The sequence below is a fragment of the Gossypium hirsutum genome, chromosome D08 (assembly GCF_007990345.1).
Source record: "Gossypium hirsutum isolate 1008001.06 chromosome D08, Gossypium_hirsutum_v2.1, whole genome shotgun sequence".
NCBI classification, from domain to species: domain Eukaryota; kingdom Viridiplantae; phylum Streptophyta; class Magnoliopsida; order Malvales; family Malvaceae; genus Gossypium; species Gossypium hirsutum.
This window is the reverse complement of record NC_053444.1, coordinates 46284864-46302359: the sequence shown is the minus strand read 5'-3', so window position 1 is coordinate 46302359 and position 17496 is coordinate 46284864. Positions and strand designations below refer to the sequence as shown.

The following is a 17496-nucleotide window of genomic DNA, read 5'->3' as shown; positions in this document are numbered from 1 at the left end:
ATGCCCTAAGTGTTGTATATTCGTTTGTACACTTATAATTTTTTCAAACAGATTGGTTAACAAAATTATTCATGAATTACATTAATACCCTTTGTATATTGTCCTCACGTGATTTTTGCATGTAAAGCAAATATTAGCTTACTGGTTGTCTAATGTTTAACTAATACTAAGCAATATTATGTGGTCGGATCGTAATACGAAAGATAACTTATTTTAGTAGACGACCTTAAACATGTCCTTAGTCTAAACAGAAATGGGCAAACTGGTTGAAAGGCTAATATGCTGTCTATCAAGTCCAATTAGGGAGATGCTTTGTATTGGACATCAGAGCGAATGACTCCCAGAAGATAGAGACATAGATGTGACTAATTGATTGATAGTACATTGGATAAGACCTAAGGGACAGGACCTAAGAAGAATATATCCTGAATCTATTTATGTATTTATTCACTTGTGACGTTCATAATGTGACATACCTTAATCCTAAATAGATGATGGAATATGTATACGTGACTCGTATACTTTGATGTAAGTAAAAGTCTGAGTTCGAATGGATAATAAGCCGAAAGTTATATAACTTTTGTAGTATGTAACATCATTCATAATAATGGAATTTATAGCCCAAGACATAGGTAAACGATATCTTCTTATATGCATTATATGATAAATAAAAAGTAAACGTGGCCACATATCGTTCGTCTTTGTGATAAATGACTTAATTACTATTTGATAATAATTGATTTTTAAGAAAGAAGATGTAATGGTTACCATGAGATAAAATAAGATCATATTGGGAGAGTGAATTTATCCCAAAGAGATTAAAGATATCTTATAAAGGTAACACATATGACAAGGTCATTAGACGAGCATTGATCGAGTAGCTTTCATAATGGTATGTCATTAGGGAGAGCTCAGTTATGATACCATAGTTGAATGACTTTATGATTAAATATGTAGAAGAGGCCCTTAGTTCCAATATAAACACGTTGTAAGCGCTTGTCAGTACTGCTTTAGGTAAGCTGATGGAAAATAATGATGCTTTCGAAGTTAGGGTGATAACTATGAAGGAAAAAAACGAAGCTATAGTGGTGAATTTGAACATAAAAATTGAAGAGATATAGGGAAAGCCCACTGTTTGTTGATTTGTTATGGGTAAAAGGGTGTTGGGTGTGACACCGAACCATAAGATTAATGTCTCCAAATCGAAAAAGTTTAAAGGGTCAGGTTCACGAGGGAAGTGGACAACTTCTTGTGGGAAATGGAACAATATTTTCATGTTGTGGGCATCAAGGATGATGATGCTAAGGTAAATACTACTTTTATGTATTTTAACGATGTTGGTCTGTTGTAGAGGCGTCATAGGTCCAAAGATGAAAAGTGAGGTGGGACTGGAATTGAGACTTGGGTGGACTTCCAGAAAGAGTTCAATGAGCAACTTTACCCAAAATATGCCGAGAAAAAAGGCGGACTAAGTTGCAACGGTTCTTGCAGCAAGATACTCCAAATCATTGATCAGAGTGAAAATGAGGAATTTTTCTTCTTCTTCTTCTTCTTCTTCCTCTTTATGAATGGGCTAAAGTTGTAGGTTAAACAAGAATCGAAACGTTGAGGGGTCCAAAAAATGTCCAAAACTATAATGGTATTAGAGTCCTTAATCGAGTTTGTTCTGAAGAAAGACAAGTTCAAGTATTTCAAGCCCAATGAGAAGAGAACTAGTGGGGGAGAAAAAAACAAATTGATATTAGCAATGACAATAATGGTAATGGGAAACCATACAACAGGAAGTGGAATGCCAACAACAAACTGAATTGGCAAGTGAAATGTTTCTTTAGTGAGGTTCCACATATGGTAAGAGATTGTCTGAAATAATCTCTCTCTTTTTTTGCCATCGAAGGAGACGATGAGCCAGACAAAGCATCAATGAAACTTGGCTCAATCTTGAGTTCTATCGAAGCCAAGAAGATTAGAGAGAATGAAAAGAAACTAAAGGGTGCTTCTTATGTTGTGGTCTGTATAGGATGCGAGACTATCTAGAGCGATCTAAGGAATCCACGATCAATAAAGAAGATGAAGTGGAGCCAAGAGTAAGGCTTTAAAGTTTGAGTCAATGATACTCAATTCTGTGGAAACAATGAGGGATTGTAAGAAGAAATAGTTGATGTATGTGGACATCAACATTGTAGGTTAAAGAAAGAGTGTTCTTGTTAATACAGGGGCATCGAAAAGATCTGTAGGTAAACTTGGTCTCTCAGTTAGCAAATTGACCAAGAAAATCAAAATGGTTAATTCCAAATATGTCCCAACTGTGGGAGTAACATAATAAGTTGAGATACAAATCGGTTAGTGGAAAAACAAGAAAGACTTCCGAGGTAATTCACTTGAATTTTCTTGACAAGATTAATGCTCTATTGATTCTTTTTATCGATTGTATATACATATTAGATATTCGACAACAATAATACGTTGTGCTGGTGAGTCAAAACATGATAGTTGGAACCAAGGTATTGTCGGTAATCCAGCTAGTTGAGGATGTTTACGATGTTAAGAACATCAACTTAGTAGATTGAATGCTATGAAGACCACTTTGGGATGTGAAGCCTGTTGAGTTATCAGTGGGGCTACCACCTATGGGAGAAATGGGTTGTGTATCAGACTTTGAAGAAAAGCAGTGATGCAAACTAGGCAGTTGAATCGAGTAATGCTACCAACGAGGTACAACTTAAACACTTATCTAGTGTTTTACATTATGACTTACTGTTGGCTTGGAAAAGACATAGTGGCCCTTTTAGAGTTTTGAAGCGGATAAGTCGAGGGTCTTATAAACCTGAGTTGATGAGAATACTCAAGGTTAACCCGATGTTCAATGTGAGCATGTTTAAGCCTATTTATGTAGATCAATGGGATCTTGATTGAAGGAAGTCACAATAGAGGCAAGTAAGAGTAGTGACCTTTTACGATCGAGATGTAAAAGAGAGAAATATAGTTCGAGTTGGGTAATGGTGGAGACATAAGTTGAGACAAATGTTTCGAGGGGTAGAACTACCCAACGGAGACTAGTTGGGAACTGTTGGATATGGTTCCCTAAGTGTAGTATTTTTGTCTATGTACATTTATATTTTTTCGAACAAATTGGTTTAGTAAAATTATTCATGAATTATATTAATACCCTTTATGCACTATCCTTAATGGTTTTTGCATGCAAAGCAAAATGGAAGCAAATATTAGCTCACTAGTTGTCTAATGTTCAACTAATAGTAAGCAGCATTATGTGGTTGGATCGTAATACAGAAAGACAACTTATATTAGTAGACGAACCTAAACATGTCATTAATCTAATAAAAAATGAACAAACCGTTTGATAGAATAATGTAACACCCTATAATCGGTTTAGTTGCCCGACCCGAGTTATAAGGCATTACAACAATAATCTTTAGACATTTTTCATAATTTCAATCAAATTCAAACAAACAATTTATATTCAATCATTTCCATGTTTTTCAATCAATTTTGAACCTAATTTGAACTTATTGAACATCTAAAATAATTTGGAACCAAATCTGGATTAAATTGAAACTTTTAAAAAATTCTAAGTAAAAAGTGCAGACAGGGTTCACACGGCCATGTGGCCAGGCCGTGTGACAGAGCCTAGGTCGTGTGACTTAGGGACATGGTCGTGTGGCCAAAGCGTGTACAATTCGAAAATAGGGTCACACGGTCGTGTCGCAGACTATGTACAATTTGAAATAATAACACACGACCATGTCGCAGACCGTGTGCAATTCAAAATAGGGATACACGGTTGTGTCACCAGACTGTGTAACAACCTGTGATCATGTGGAAAATACCTGCACCAAAATTTAAAAATCACACGGTCATGTGGTAGCCCGTGTGTACCCAAAATTTCTTTTAAAATCAAGTTAACTAACATTCAAAAGCATGCAATAACTAACAGTCAAACCTATCCAAAATGTGCCTAAAAGAGTCAAAACATACCAATTCACACTTAACCTATGTCTCTAACCAATATGCCCTCATTGGCACATCAATCAAACATAACAACAACCATTCAATCCAAGACATAATCAACTTGTTAACATTATTCAAACATTCAACCAAATCCCAAAATACCTTATGTCAAAATCATCCAATTATATAAAGTTTATAAAGGCTAATATAACCAAACCAAAGTAATAAGTTACCAAAATGCAATTACCTTTTCACAACAATTTATCAAAAAAGGCATCAAATAGAATTCTACCAATTCAAATTACCAAACATCCTTAAACATATTTACATTTCAAATAGCCAAAACATCACCAAGATACCTATTAACTTTAACATATCAAAGCCCTATTTACATGCCACTTATAACCGAACCAAAATGAACAAAAAGCTACCAAAGTGATGGCGGATAGTGTGATCTCCAAAATCGATCCAATTGACGACGTAGATCCGACAATCTACAAGAAGAAAACCAAAAGAGGTAAGCTTATATAAAACTTAGTAAGTTCATATAATCAAACATATCATACCTTTCAATTTAATTATAAATCATATACAAAAATATTCCTTTATTGAACTTTATCACTGGTACATAGTACTTGGTAAGCAACTGTCAAAGGATGTCATAGCGTCTTTCAGCTATGGTCTTAGTCCTATTTACAATGATGCCATTTTGCCTTTTAGCTATGGTCTTACTCACTTCTTTCATGATGCCATAGCGTCTTTCAACTATGGTCTTACTTATTTTCATCATAATGCCATAGCATCTTTCGGCTATAGTCTTACTCGTTTCCGTCATGTTTACAATAATATATATATAAAAGCATAATTAAATTCAAATCAATAAAAATATTTTAATAAACCTAATATGAACTTACCAATACACGATAGCTAACGACACGTGACGACGATTACTTGACAACCTTTCTTTTTCCCCGTTTATCAATAGATTAATCCATTTCTTGATTTAAATATAATAGTTTAATTCAATTAACCAAATTAAACATCTTAAGAGACTTAAATTTATGAAATCAACCCTTTAATAACATTTTCACATTTACCCTAAACTTTTACCTTTTATACAATTTAGTCCCTAAAATCAAAATTCTCACAATTATCACAAATTAGCCCAAAAGCACTCATGTCAAATTCTACATGGTCCCTAAACAGTTCACTTTTATCATTTTATCACAAGAATTACATGATATTTTACAATTTTAACAACTTAGTCCCTAAACTTTAAAATTAACTAAAATCACTTTACAAAATAGTCATTTTTAACTATCAAACTTAATAATCTATCATAAAAACTCAAGAACAACAAAAGTTCACCTATGGTAAAATTCTAAGCATTTGACAGTTTTACGAATTGGTCCCTAGGTTAGCTAGATTAAGCTACAACGATCTCAAAAACATAAAATTACTAAAAGTGGGATCAAAACCAACTTACATGCAAGGTTACAAGCTAGCTAAACTCCAAGCTATGAAAATGGTGTTTTTCCCTTCTCAAAAATCGGTGGAGAGCTTATGGAAGATGACAACATGTTGGTTTTCTTTTGTTTTAGTTTTACTTAATTATTTAATTACAAATTTACCCTTTAAAACTTAATCTAATTTCATGTATCACCTTGTCCCAACCGTCTACTAAAAGTTCATATGGTCTAATTACCACATAAGTCCATCAATTAAAATTTCTATAGTCATTTAACACTTTTAACTATTAGCAATTAACTTTTGTAGCTTTTACAATTTAATCTTTTTTACTTAATTATCTAAACGTTAAAATTTTCTAACCAAATTTTAATATAGCCCTTTAATAACCTTCTAAATAATAAAATACTATCTCACTGATTGGAATTGTGGTATCGAAACCACTATTTTCAACACCATTTAAAAATGGGTTGTTACAACTAATATACCATCTATCAAGTCCAACTGGGGAGATGCTTTGTCTTGGGCATCGAAGTGAATGAATCCCACAACTAGTTTTGGGAAAAAGTCCTAGAAATAAGGATATTTGGCTTTCAACTAGAAAACTTTGGTTGGCCAGAATCATTTAATTTTACACTTTTATATGATAACATCATGATATTTAAATTGACTGCAAAAGTATGCTCATACATATGTATGATAAGCATGTCATATAGTTTGAGAAAAGAATGCCATATGTACTTGTCATGCATTTATTAATCATTTATGATTGAAATCGATCATTAAAAACCTTGCATGATTTTAAAAGATTGAGTGGGAAAAGATCCCTAAACAAGACTTACAGCCTCCATCAATAGTCTCTTGTGATGACATGAAAATTATTAAGTATGCCTCATATTTCAGTCAAATTTGAGAGATAATCTTTCAGTCAAACTCTGTTTATTTGTTTTAGTCGAACTCTAATTGTTCTAGATTATTTTATTATTATTTAACCTATGAATTTAGCCTATAAATAGGCTCTTTTACAATCTTAGAAAATATACCCATTAAAATATTAGAACTCAAACACTTTTAGAGGATTTTGTGTTTATGTTTTGAGGGTTCTTTATTTTCGGGTTTCGAGGTTTAGTTTTTATCTCCATCTTTTTGTACTCTTCGTTCTTTTTCCATTATAGTAAAATTATCTTAGCCCATAGTTTTTTATCCTCTTTGGAGGGGTTTTTTCACGTTAAATTTGTGTGTTCAATTTCTCAATTTCTTCTGCTATTTTTTTACTTGTTTGTTGCTTAATCGGGTTGATCCCCAATAAGTGGTATCAAAGCTAGTTCAATTTTTATAGATCGGCCTGTTTAGAGATGGCAGCAACAAGGTTTGACATTGAGAAGTTAAAAGGTGTCACAAGTTTCAATATGTGACAAGTTCAAATAATGATAATTCTAGTTAAGATCGGCCTAAAAAAGGTCGTTACTGGAAAAAAGCCTAAGAATCTCGATCAGACAGAATGAGAAGAGCTTGATGAAAAGGCCCTGTCTATAATCTAGCTGTGCCTCGCGAATAGGGTATTGCAAAAGGTATTGATGGAGAAAACCTCATCCGCATTATGGAAAAGGTTAGTCTCTAGCTAATCGTTTAGTGTTGAAATAATGTATATTTATGTTTCGCATGAATGAAGGTGAGATTCTTAGAGATCAGATTAGCCAATTTATTACTCTTCTGAATGATATAAAAATGTTGAGGTTAAGATTGACGATGAAGATCATGCTATGCTATTATTGTGCTATTTACCCTCTTCATACAAGACTTTTAGGGAGACTTTAATTTATGGAAGAGACAAACTCTCAGTCGAGGATGTGAAGGGTCATTTGTTAATTAAAAACAAACTTGACAATGAGTTTGGTTTGGATAGTAAGGCAAATAGGCAAGCTTCCGTTTTAGTAGCATCAAAGAAGGGAGACAAAAGGTACTGCTATTGTACGAAGTTAGGTCATGTCAAAGCAGATTGTTATAAACTGTGAAATAAAAAAGTTGTTGAGAATAACGAGAAAGTGCTAATTTGGCCGACGAAAATGGTGATGATTTCTTGTTAGTGTCAACGAGCGATAGCTCCAAGCTTACGTCCAGGTGGATCCTAGATTTAGGATGTTCTTTCCACATGTGTTTTAAGAGAATGGTTCTCCACATACAGTTCGGTTGAAAGTAGAGTTGTGCGCATGAGAAACGATTCATCCAGTAAGGTATGTACCCGATTTACGAAAAAATCTCATCTCATTGAGTATTTTAGACTTGAAACGTTGCATAATCTGTTGGATCACCGACACCCCTACGGCGCAACAAAAAAATTAAAAATTCGGTGACCCTAACCATGGATCCATGTGTGAGGAATGAATCGGGGTGAAAAAGGTTACAAAATTACCTAATGTTTGTTCTGAGTTAACAGTGACACCTTAACAACGAGTAGTCTGATCTGCTGTCGAACCTAGCCACAATCTATTTGACCCTGGCCTCTACGTAATCCACCCAGTTGGTTATGAACGGAAGGAATCCCCAAAATAGTTTTGAAAAAGGTTTTTTTTCTTTGACGGCTGCTAGACCAAATTAAAGAAAAACAGGATTCTTATATATTTTTTAAGGGTTTCTATAAATTAAATAAATATAATAATATTTTTTTAAACTGAAAATTATAATTACATTAATTATAATATAATTTTGGTAAACCATATATTTATTTGAATTTATATACTATCCAAATTCATGTTCTCATTATGCGTACAACAACCTTGTACATAATGTGTTCGATATTTGATTACCCAATTAAATTAATTCTATAATTAATTCAAGCAACAACCAAAAACAACACCAACTATGTTTTATTCCGTTCATTTCAACTATAGGGTGTGACCCTGTAGGTTCCTGTAACATTAGCAGTAATACTAGAACGATTCCAATGTTACAAACAATGAGTGGCATCTAGCAATGCATCATTGCTACCTAAGTCACAAGAAATCATGATTCGACATAACCTTTTATGATTAACCTTTTATGCAATAATCCTTAAGTCCTTTAGATCTGGATTGGACACAAGTCATGGAATAGTCATACTTGCATAGTCCATTCCATGTTCCTTGATATCTTAAGTAGACTACGATATACAAATAAGTATGACATCTCATATCAACTTATTTGAGCATGGCCATGCATTTTTAGTCTCACTCAATCAAGTGGCCTAAGATATTACTCCCATTATGTAGGAGGGGCTTATCCTATCTCGATCAACCATATCCTTCTACATAGATCGTGGTATATCCAACATCAGCCTTTATAGAACAACCAGTTACGGTGTACGTTTGACTGTATCAAAATATAAAACTCACGATGTTGAGATTATGATGATTTCAAGTCTAAGGATCATATACATATTAATCACTATGAGTAATATTGTGACAATTACATAATAATCCAAGAAACATACTCATAACGGGTCAGTCCAATATGTTGCTCTCTAACAAACATAATCATGCATTGATTTTGACATTCCATATCAATGACAACTCTTTATCATCAATCAACTACATGTTAGTCTCAATGCATTATTGCCGTCCTTTCCAACATTAATACTTGACTAATGACCTTTTGAGAATAATCATATTATTCTCAGGACATTATTATAAAACAGTTTATTTATACACACAGAAAAGAAACTAAAATAATAATGGTAACGCCTTATATTAATAAACATGATAAATCAAATATGTTATTACAACCATCTCATGATTGATCTTTAGGCATACTCTAACATAATCAACATTGAGTTGAGCGATATTAAGGTGTCTCGTGGGTCTCTCGTTTTGTTAAAAGGTAAAAGGACCGTCAATCTTTATATTCTGAAAGGTTCTACAATGAGTAGTGAAACCGGACGTCCCTCGTCCGTTACGGAGTCGAAGTCAACTCATTTGGAGCGAAGACAACTTGGTCATATGAAGGAAAAAGGTATGATTATTTCGTTGATGAAAGGTTCTCTTTTGGATGCAGATTTTGAAAAGTTAGGGCACTGTGTTCGTAAAAATTAGACTCAGGTTAGTTTTGATTTGGCAATACACAAGTCGAAGGCTAGAAGTCTTCTAGCTTTTAAGCACAGATTCGACTCAGTTAATTCCTTACATAGTTTATAATAGTCCTATGACGAGCTTTGACAAAGATGGCATTGTAGAAATACGAGCCAATGTGGAGATTTGTTGAGTATGCCTCATATTTCAATTAAATTTGAGAGATGATCTTCCAGTCAAACTCTATTTATTTATTTTAGTCGAACTTTGATTTGTCTAAATAATTTTATTATTATTTTGACCTACGAATTTAGCCTTTAAATAAACTCTTTTACAACATTAGGAAATACACCCTTTAAAATATTAGAACTCATAACACTTTTGGAGAATTTTGTATTTACGTTTTGAGGGTTATTTGTTTTCGGGGTTTAGTTTTTATCCACATCTTTTTGTACTCTTCGTTCTTTTTCCATTATAGTAAAATAATCTTTGCCCGTGGTTTTTAATCCTCTTTGGAGGGGTTTTTCCACGTTAAATTTGTGTGTTCAATTTATCAATTTTTCCGCTATTTTTTTACTTGTTCGTTGCTTAATCGAGTCAATCCCAACACTAATTTAACTACCTAACAGTAGGATTGTCATGTGGATTTCACTGAAGAGGTTTCTTAAAAGAAAGAAAAATTATCTTGTAATCATATGATAGGTGGCAGATCACGTTGTAGATATTATCATGCGATATAATAAGAAGTTTTTTTAAAGAGGACAATTAGTCACATGTCACTCGGTGAGATTGTCCAACGATGACTTATTTGTGTACATGATGCGATAGACATTGAGTTGATGGTTATACACTCAAGATCTTCTAGTTAAGTAACTTCCTACGAATCTCTACTTAAGCTAGAATGATGATCAAACGTTAAACGATAATTAGTATGTGTGAATGCCTAAAGAATTAGGTTCATATATTAGTTAGGTGGAAATCCATGTTCTTATCCTTATGTGCGTTGCTTTATTGTGGCTTTTCTAGTGCTTTCGTTGCTCCTTTGTTTTAGATTTGCTTGCAGTTTATTTAGGTGCCTTAGAGAAATTCTTTTGTAAATTCTAATTTTTGAAAGTTAGGCTGACTTTAGGCAGATTTGAAGCAGAAACATTGCCTAAGGCCACGTGGTTTGCCAAACTAAAATTCTAACCCCGTGACAAAGCGTCGTGTAAGCCAAAAGAAAAAAAAAGTATTGACTTCCAATCTACTTCTTTGGAACAATGTTGGAGAACCTTCCAACCTTATATTTAGAATTGAAATCCTTACAACCCCATATTTAGCATTTTTATTTGGTTATTTGGCATTTTGCTTATGTGGCCAATATAAAACCACAGGAAAATCATATAAAAAAAAAGATAAAAGGAAAAAGGTACATACTTTCACCATGCTTCTCTAAATTAATGATGAATAATCTTACAATCCCATATTCAACCTTTTTATTTATTTATTGAACCTTCTACACTTATAACATTAGCCACTTGAGTAAAAATATTTGTATAATCTAATTTAATGAAAATCCTTAATAAAGTATTATCAATTGAATTTTAATTATTAAATAAAAAAGAGTGAAGAGAATAAATTCAGAAGATTAAAAATAAAGTAAAAGCTAAATTTCAAAAGTGGAAAGATTAGACCATATAAATAACATAAATAATCAATTCTATCATTATAGCCATTTAAAAAAAAAAAAAGCTAGATAGTGGCATATAGGTAAATAAATGGTGTAGGGCCGGATGAAAAAGGAACACTACCCTCCACCTTTATAAAAAGCAGCGATCAATTCTAAAATTTTCCCTCAATCTCAACGCAATTCAAGTTTTCGAATTGAAGCTACGGTTTAACGAACCAGCGGGAAACAACAATCCAAGATTCACTGCCAATCAATGGTAAACTTTGCTTTCCTTCTTTCTTTTTGAACTTTAGAAACTGGTAACCTTATTACCTATCATTTGCTTCAATTCTTTTCATCTCCGATCTGGAATCGCATCACGATTGATGAAGGATTTCCTGCAATGAGCGTTATTTTTCGACTTGGTTTTAGATCCGCTATCTCTAAAACCTCGTCAACCTTTAATGTTTTTTTTATATAAAAAAAAACCATGCTCTTCAGCTTCATCTCTAAAGCAAATGATTGGAAATTTCGTGTTGAAAAAAAAGGGGTTTTACTTGCAGTGCTGGGGTTTGGGTTTTATTTTCTCTGCCTATTCATGAATGTTTGCGCAGTTTCTCTTTTTGACGTTTTTTTAAAGGTTTTACTTGTTTTGAGACCCAAACCTTTTTATTTACTGTCATACAACTCGAAAATTCATATTAAATAAAAAAAATGATGATTCGGTTTAAGTGGATTAGAGGGTTATAACTTCGAGGTATTCGATGATTTGATTTGAAATCTGAAATTAGGGGTTAGCTTTGTGTAGCTTGACATATACTAATGCTGTGTGGTATGGGCTGACTGGTACACATTTTCGCAGGACGGGCATAATTTGGAAGACTCAAAGCAAAGCACTGCTGATATGTCTGTTTTCGTGAGTTTACTCAACCCTGTTTTATAGCATGTAACAATAACCTGCTTTTAATGTAGGCTGTTTTGCTAGTACCTTGAGGGCATATCCATTGCTAGTTTTCTTATAGTCTCGACTTTTAGGTTGCGAAGTCGATCAATCCTAGTGAATGAGTATAATTATAGAAATTATTTGCTGTGCTTCTCGAGGTCGTTTATTTTAGGGATTTAGTTAACGATTTCTTTGACTGATTGTTTTTTTTTTTAGGTGCAAAATCTTCTTCAACAAATGGTGAGTTATAACTGGACCCATTCTATAATTTTTTGAATATAACTCAGTAATTGACAAATATTTCATTTGCAGCAATCCAGGTTTCAAACAATGTCGGAGTCCATCATCACAAAGAATATCCTTTTCGTATATTTTTAAATTTCATTGGAACATGTTCTTTTTGTAAGATAGAAATTGTTGAATATATGAAGTGTCATTGAGTTGCTTCATTACTTAGATGATAATTTCGTAGAAAAGGTTGTCTTATATTTCTTTGTTTAGCCTTTTCATTGTATTGTTGTATGAATAGGTTGAATTGTCTAAAGTAATCTATACTTTAGCATCAAATTTGTCAACTTGTTGGGAAATCTTGGACTATGAGGTTAAGCTTTACGTGATGGTGTTTTGCCGGTTGAGTATGAAATAAGTTAGACCCTTTGTTACATTTCGCGGTATCATAGCATTAATTGAAATAGAAATAGTTAATTAGTTACTTTAGTATTACTCTGAATTGTGTGACATCTATCGTTTACTTAACTTCAAAGCACTAGATGAAATGGGAGACCGTATAAATGAGCTGGAGCAGAGCATCAATGACCTAAAAGCAGAGATGGGAATGGAGGGCTCTCCATCCCCTTTAGCCCCACCAAAGCAAAAGTCAGACGGAGCGAATCAAGAGGATGACTCTGCATAAAACTTGGCCAGAGATTGTATTTAGCGGTTAATTGTGAATGTAATTCGTTCTAATTTGGTGATATCTTGTTTCGAGACTACTTTCGTGCAAGAGAGAGCAGGGACATTACTATGTGTCCCTGCTTTCCAGTTTTTTTACATGTACCAAGTTTTTCTTCTGTGAACTGGGTTGTTTTGGCAATTTATAGGGGGAAATTAATGAATTTGAAGTTTTTACTGTGCAATACCGGGCTTGGTTGAGATGCTGTTAACCCTGAACCTTAATCTATGGACAACCCCAAATCTAATATGCTAGATGATTTTTATTTTCTAAGATAATTTGTCCTAGCTGACATTCAATCTAGAAATACATTTCAACATTGTCTCTAGTTACTATGGATCTTATTAACCTGTCAATTTAGCAAGTTGTACGTTGGGTTTCTATGAATTGGGTCCATTTTGCTTCAACGTTTTAGGGTGATTTCGGTGTGGATTAGTTTTGGGTTTAGATGATTTCGATCTTAGCTTTCAGTTGTTTTTAATTTGGGTTCTGAGGTTTATTTATTGGGTGTGGTTTTAGATCGTTAGGGACACAGTTCACTTCAGAGTTATGTTAATTTGGTTTTGAGTTAATTTTTGTATGATCCAATTGAGTTGAGTTGAATTTGGGTTCAGATTAATTCGGATAAAATTTTGATTTCAGGTAAGAACTGTCAGCTTTAATGGTTATTTCATGTCTTAAACTTTTCACGATAAGACTTGTTCAAAGTTTTGGTGATTTGTCCAAAATTTGAAAAGATTTGGACAAAAATAGTAAATTTGAATAATGAGTTTTTATAAGGAATATAAACCCATTTAAAATATGGGTCGGGCTTGAGCTTTGAACCTGGTTTAACTTGTTTTCATGTTCAATATATGCTATATTTTTATTTTATTTTTTTAATAATGGTAAGGCCTAATTTCATTTAAAAATATAAATAGACTTGGATAAAATTTAAAGCACACATTAACGAGAAACAGGGTTCACCAGGATATCTTCTAGAAAAACTGAAAGGGTCTGAAAGAAATACTAAAAGAAGGTTTTTGTAAAAAAGGAAGAGAACAAATCTGAAATTTGAAGAAACAATTTTTGAATTTTATGAATGATTCACATGACCTTGATTTTCTGCTAAAACTACATACTTATACTAATACATCAATCCTCAACTGCTGTTAACAGAAAATCTAACAACTAAACAAACTAACTGTACAAGCTAACTGCTTAACTCTCTGCTGCCTAACTTTTCAGCTTAGTTATACTTTAACAGGGTCTGATAATATGTCTTCCATAACCGAACCGAACTGATGAGAAACCCATTGAAAGTTCATGGCATTGTGCTTGTACTGATCATTATCTGGTTCCTACGGGATTTTGTAATAGCAACCTGTGGTCGAACTTCGGATTTTGACAGTGGAACATATCATGTCATAATACGTTAGAACTAGTTTAGATGAATCTGTTGTTTAATGATTTTTCGAGCCAAAAAAATAAATTGTGAAGCATAAAATATAGAGGTAAAATAAACACAAAAGGTTAATCTCATAATAATCCCACTTTATTACTGTATTTTCTATGTTACAATTACTAATGACGGCAACGATTGATGGCACTGCAGCCTCGGTCGGAAGGGTTAGCGTCAGCCCCTGGCTGACAGTTATAGTAGGACGCACCCCTTCGAGAGCAGGGCACGGTGTCCCCTTGCAGAGCCCCGTAGCTTATGTACCGAGTGTTGCTTTCCAATGCGCGCCGGCTAATCTCGGACTCCATCTCCAACTCACCCATCGCCATGCACTCGGCCATCCAGCCCTGAAAGCCGCTGCCCTCTGTCTCAACCAAGCCGCTCGAGTAGACGGTCAACGAGGTGTCGATGAGCAGTGTTGTGAGGACTAATGAAACGCCAAGGAGAAAACTAGAGGTATTAGCCATTGTTTTTTTTTTTGTCTCTATTGTTATGGCTGTTTAGGTTGGTTTAAGACAAGACAACTTGTTTTTAAAGCAAATATTGAAAGAGATGGAAGACAAAACGTTGTGCAGCTCTGCTTTTCAATAAAATGCCACTTTATTGACTCTTGGCCTGTTGTTCTAAATAACTCAATGTTGAACCATTGAGTTAACCGAGCCATCATACTCCCCTGAGATTCCATCATTTTGTCTATCATTTTTTGTTGTTCATTCATTTGCTTTTGAAGCTGCTCCTGCATTTCCTTTTGGGATTGTTGTAGTCTTTCCATCCTTTGATCCATATCCTTAGTTTTCGATCGAGTATCGTAGCGGTGTTTAGTAGGCTGGTTGGTTTCCAGATTATCTGAGGAATGATGTAAATTAATTAGAATCTTTTAATGTTTTAAATGCATATGAAGTAATGCAATGCATGAATGCAAAAAGACGTCAATTTTGATTCAATTCTATATAAGAAAACCTTACTAGAAAGCAAATTTCTTTACATAAAGCGAATTACAAATAAGACTTTGCCCTAGTACCCAGAACTCTGATCTTCCTAAGTAACAAAACTAATTCTTGCCCCCGATCCGATTCTAATTCATACTTCATACTCAGCATGTCAGCCTGTACTGCTAAAATTTGTACGTAATCAGCTACTTCTCGAATCTAGACCACAGCTTCCTTCATAAGATGATCTCTGCTCCTAACTTGACTCTGAAAGTGGTGGAGCTGTTCATTATTACTACTTTCATTTGTTTTCAAGTGCTTGATCTGGATCTCACAATTTTGCAGCACCGTTTCTAGCTCTTCCAAGGAATGCACTTGCTATCCCCCTTTTGCTTAACTCGTGCAGCGACCCACTGCTCACTCATCCCTGTTATACCTATCAGCTTCTTTGAAAAGGTTGGTACATTTACCGCTCTCGAGTAAACTCTATCCACTTGAAACTTTGAATATCGGAGTAAAGCCACATATTTTTCTATTGTAGGTACCAAATCGACATTCCCAAACGTGAAGCAACTGTAAGCAGGATTCCAAAACTGGACGAGGGCTTGAAAGAAATGTTTGTCTACCTTCACATCAAGCAAATAAGGCAAGTCCCCATAATTGTCGTAAAATAACTACCTAGCCTACATTTTCCTATGGCTGCACGGAGATGAAAATCTCACGAAGACATAGGTACGGATGTATCCCGGAAGCAATCCACTACCCTACACGGAGGTGAAAACCTCACGAAGGCATAGCTTCTCACTCCCACTTAAAAGGGTAAAAATGTTCAACTCATGAAATGCATAATGCAAACAATATTTAAGGAATAAGATAATGAATGCGAAAGGATGTTATGATTTTTTTAAAAAATATATATTTTTCTAGACCGTAAGACAAAAATTAATCAACTTTGTGGCTCGACTCTCTTCTTTTTTTTAAAAAAATTCCCCAGCGGAGTCGCCAAGCTGTCGAAACCATTTTTTTGAAAACAAAAAATTTTAGGTTGCCGACTTTAAAAAATGAAAATTGGGAGTCGCCACCAATCTTTTATTAAGGTGTGATTAGGTCACCTAAAACGACTTTGGTCTACGAATTTTAGAAAAACGGGTTCGGAAGTCGGTTAGTATGAGGAAGGATTAGCACCCTCATTACGCCCAAAAATTGGTACCTAGTTAATTAATTAATGTCTTAAGGTCGAAAATTTTAAAAATATAATCTTTAAAAACTTAAAACATTGCATATTAAGACCCTTTTCAATTCAGAGAAGCAAAAATGCCACACCCAATACGTTAGGGTACAACAGTTTAATTTCTCCCAAAATGAATTAGGTCAGAATATTTATACAATAAAACTTTAAAAGAACATCCACTCATCCAAGATTTAAGAAATCACACCCAATACGTTAGGGCACGATCCCTTTAGAATCCCAAACTCGGAATATTTCCTTTACTTTAAAAGAACATCCACTTATCCAAGATTTAAGAAATCACACCCAATACGTTAGGGCACAATTCCTTTAGAATCTCAAACTCGGAATATTTCCTTCATGATTTTTTAAAAAAAATCTTCATTTCGAGAAATCAATGCGTCACATCCAATACGTTAGGACACAACGTGTTGAATTCCCAATAATGAGTTTTTATTTTTTTGATTGAAGAGAAATGCTCGATTGTCGGATTTAACGAAGAAAATCGGAACCCAATACGTTATGGCTCAATTCCCTTGAAAATCCTAAATACGAACATTATCTCAATTTTAAAAAATTTCTATCTTTAAATTTGAGTAAAAAAATGATGTAACGTGATTTTATACATACAAATGCTATAATAATAACAATAATAAATACATCATCGACATAAAAATAATATAAGCAAATGAATAAACGAAATAAAAAAAAGGTAATCCATGACATGCAAAATATTAAATGTAAACACAATTATACAATGGATGGGATAGCAAACAAATAAATAAGGATCAAAAGACGTATAATATACACATGAAAATTATGAAGATTAAAAATATACATATAATTTACAAATAAAATTTTGGGTTATAGAATTTATATATA

At 33.8% G+C, this 17496-nt stretch overlaps 2 protein-coding genes across 2 annotated transcripts; one reads left to right on the top strand and one right to left on the bottom strand.

Annotated features, from left to right (window-relative positions):
• The first annotated feature begins 11251 nt into the window (after nucleotides 1-11251).
• Nucleotides 11252-13203, top strand: LOC107910141 (heat shock factor-binding protein). Its single transcript, XM_016837913.2, has 5 exons — nucleotides 11252-11401; nucleotides 11987-12040; nucleotides 12284-12307; nucleotides 12380-12422; nucleotides 12835-13203. The coding sequence occupies exons 1-5, from the start codon at nucleotides 11399-11401 to the stop codon at nucleotides 12978-12980; spliced, it is 270 nt and encodes an 89-aa protein (XP_016693402.1). The 5' UTR covers nucleotides 11252-11398; the 3' UTR covers nucleotides 12981-13203.
• A 1379-nt stretch (nucleotides 13204-14582) lies between these two features.
• Nucleotides 14583-14924, bottom strand: LOC107918208 (protein RALF-like 33). Its single transcript, XM_016847751.2, has one exon. It carries the CDS (start codon nucleotides 14922-14924, stop codon nucleotides 14583-14585), a length of 342 nt encoding a protein of 113 aa, XP_016703240.1.
• Between the last annotated feature and the right edge of the window lie 2572 nt (nucleotides 14925-17496).

What these genes read in the sequence shown, in the direction of transcription:
- LOC107918208 (XM_016847751.2), bottom strand. Translation starts at nt 14,924, where the DNA reads ATGGCTAATACCTCTAGTTTTCTCCTTGGCGTTTCATTAGTCCTCACA.
- LOC107910141 (XM_016837913.2), top strand. An exon ending in CTGCTGATATGTCTGTTTTC is followed by an intron (nt 12,041 to 12,283) that starts GTGAGTTTACTC and finishes TTTTTTTTTTAG; the next exon opens with GTGCAAAATCTTCTTCAACA. An exon ending in GGAGTCCATCATCACAAAGA is followed by an intron (nt 12,423 to 12,834) that starts ATATCCTTTTCG and finishes ACTTCAAAGCAC; the next exon opens with TAGATGAAATGGGAGACCGT.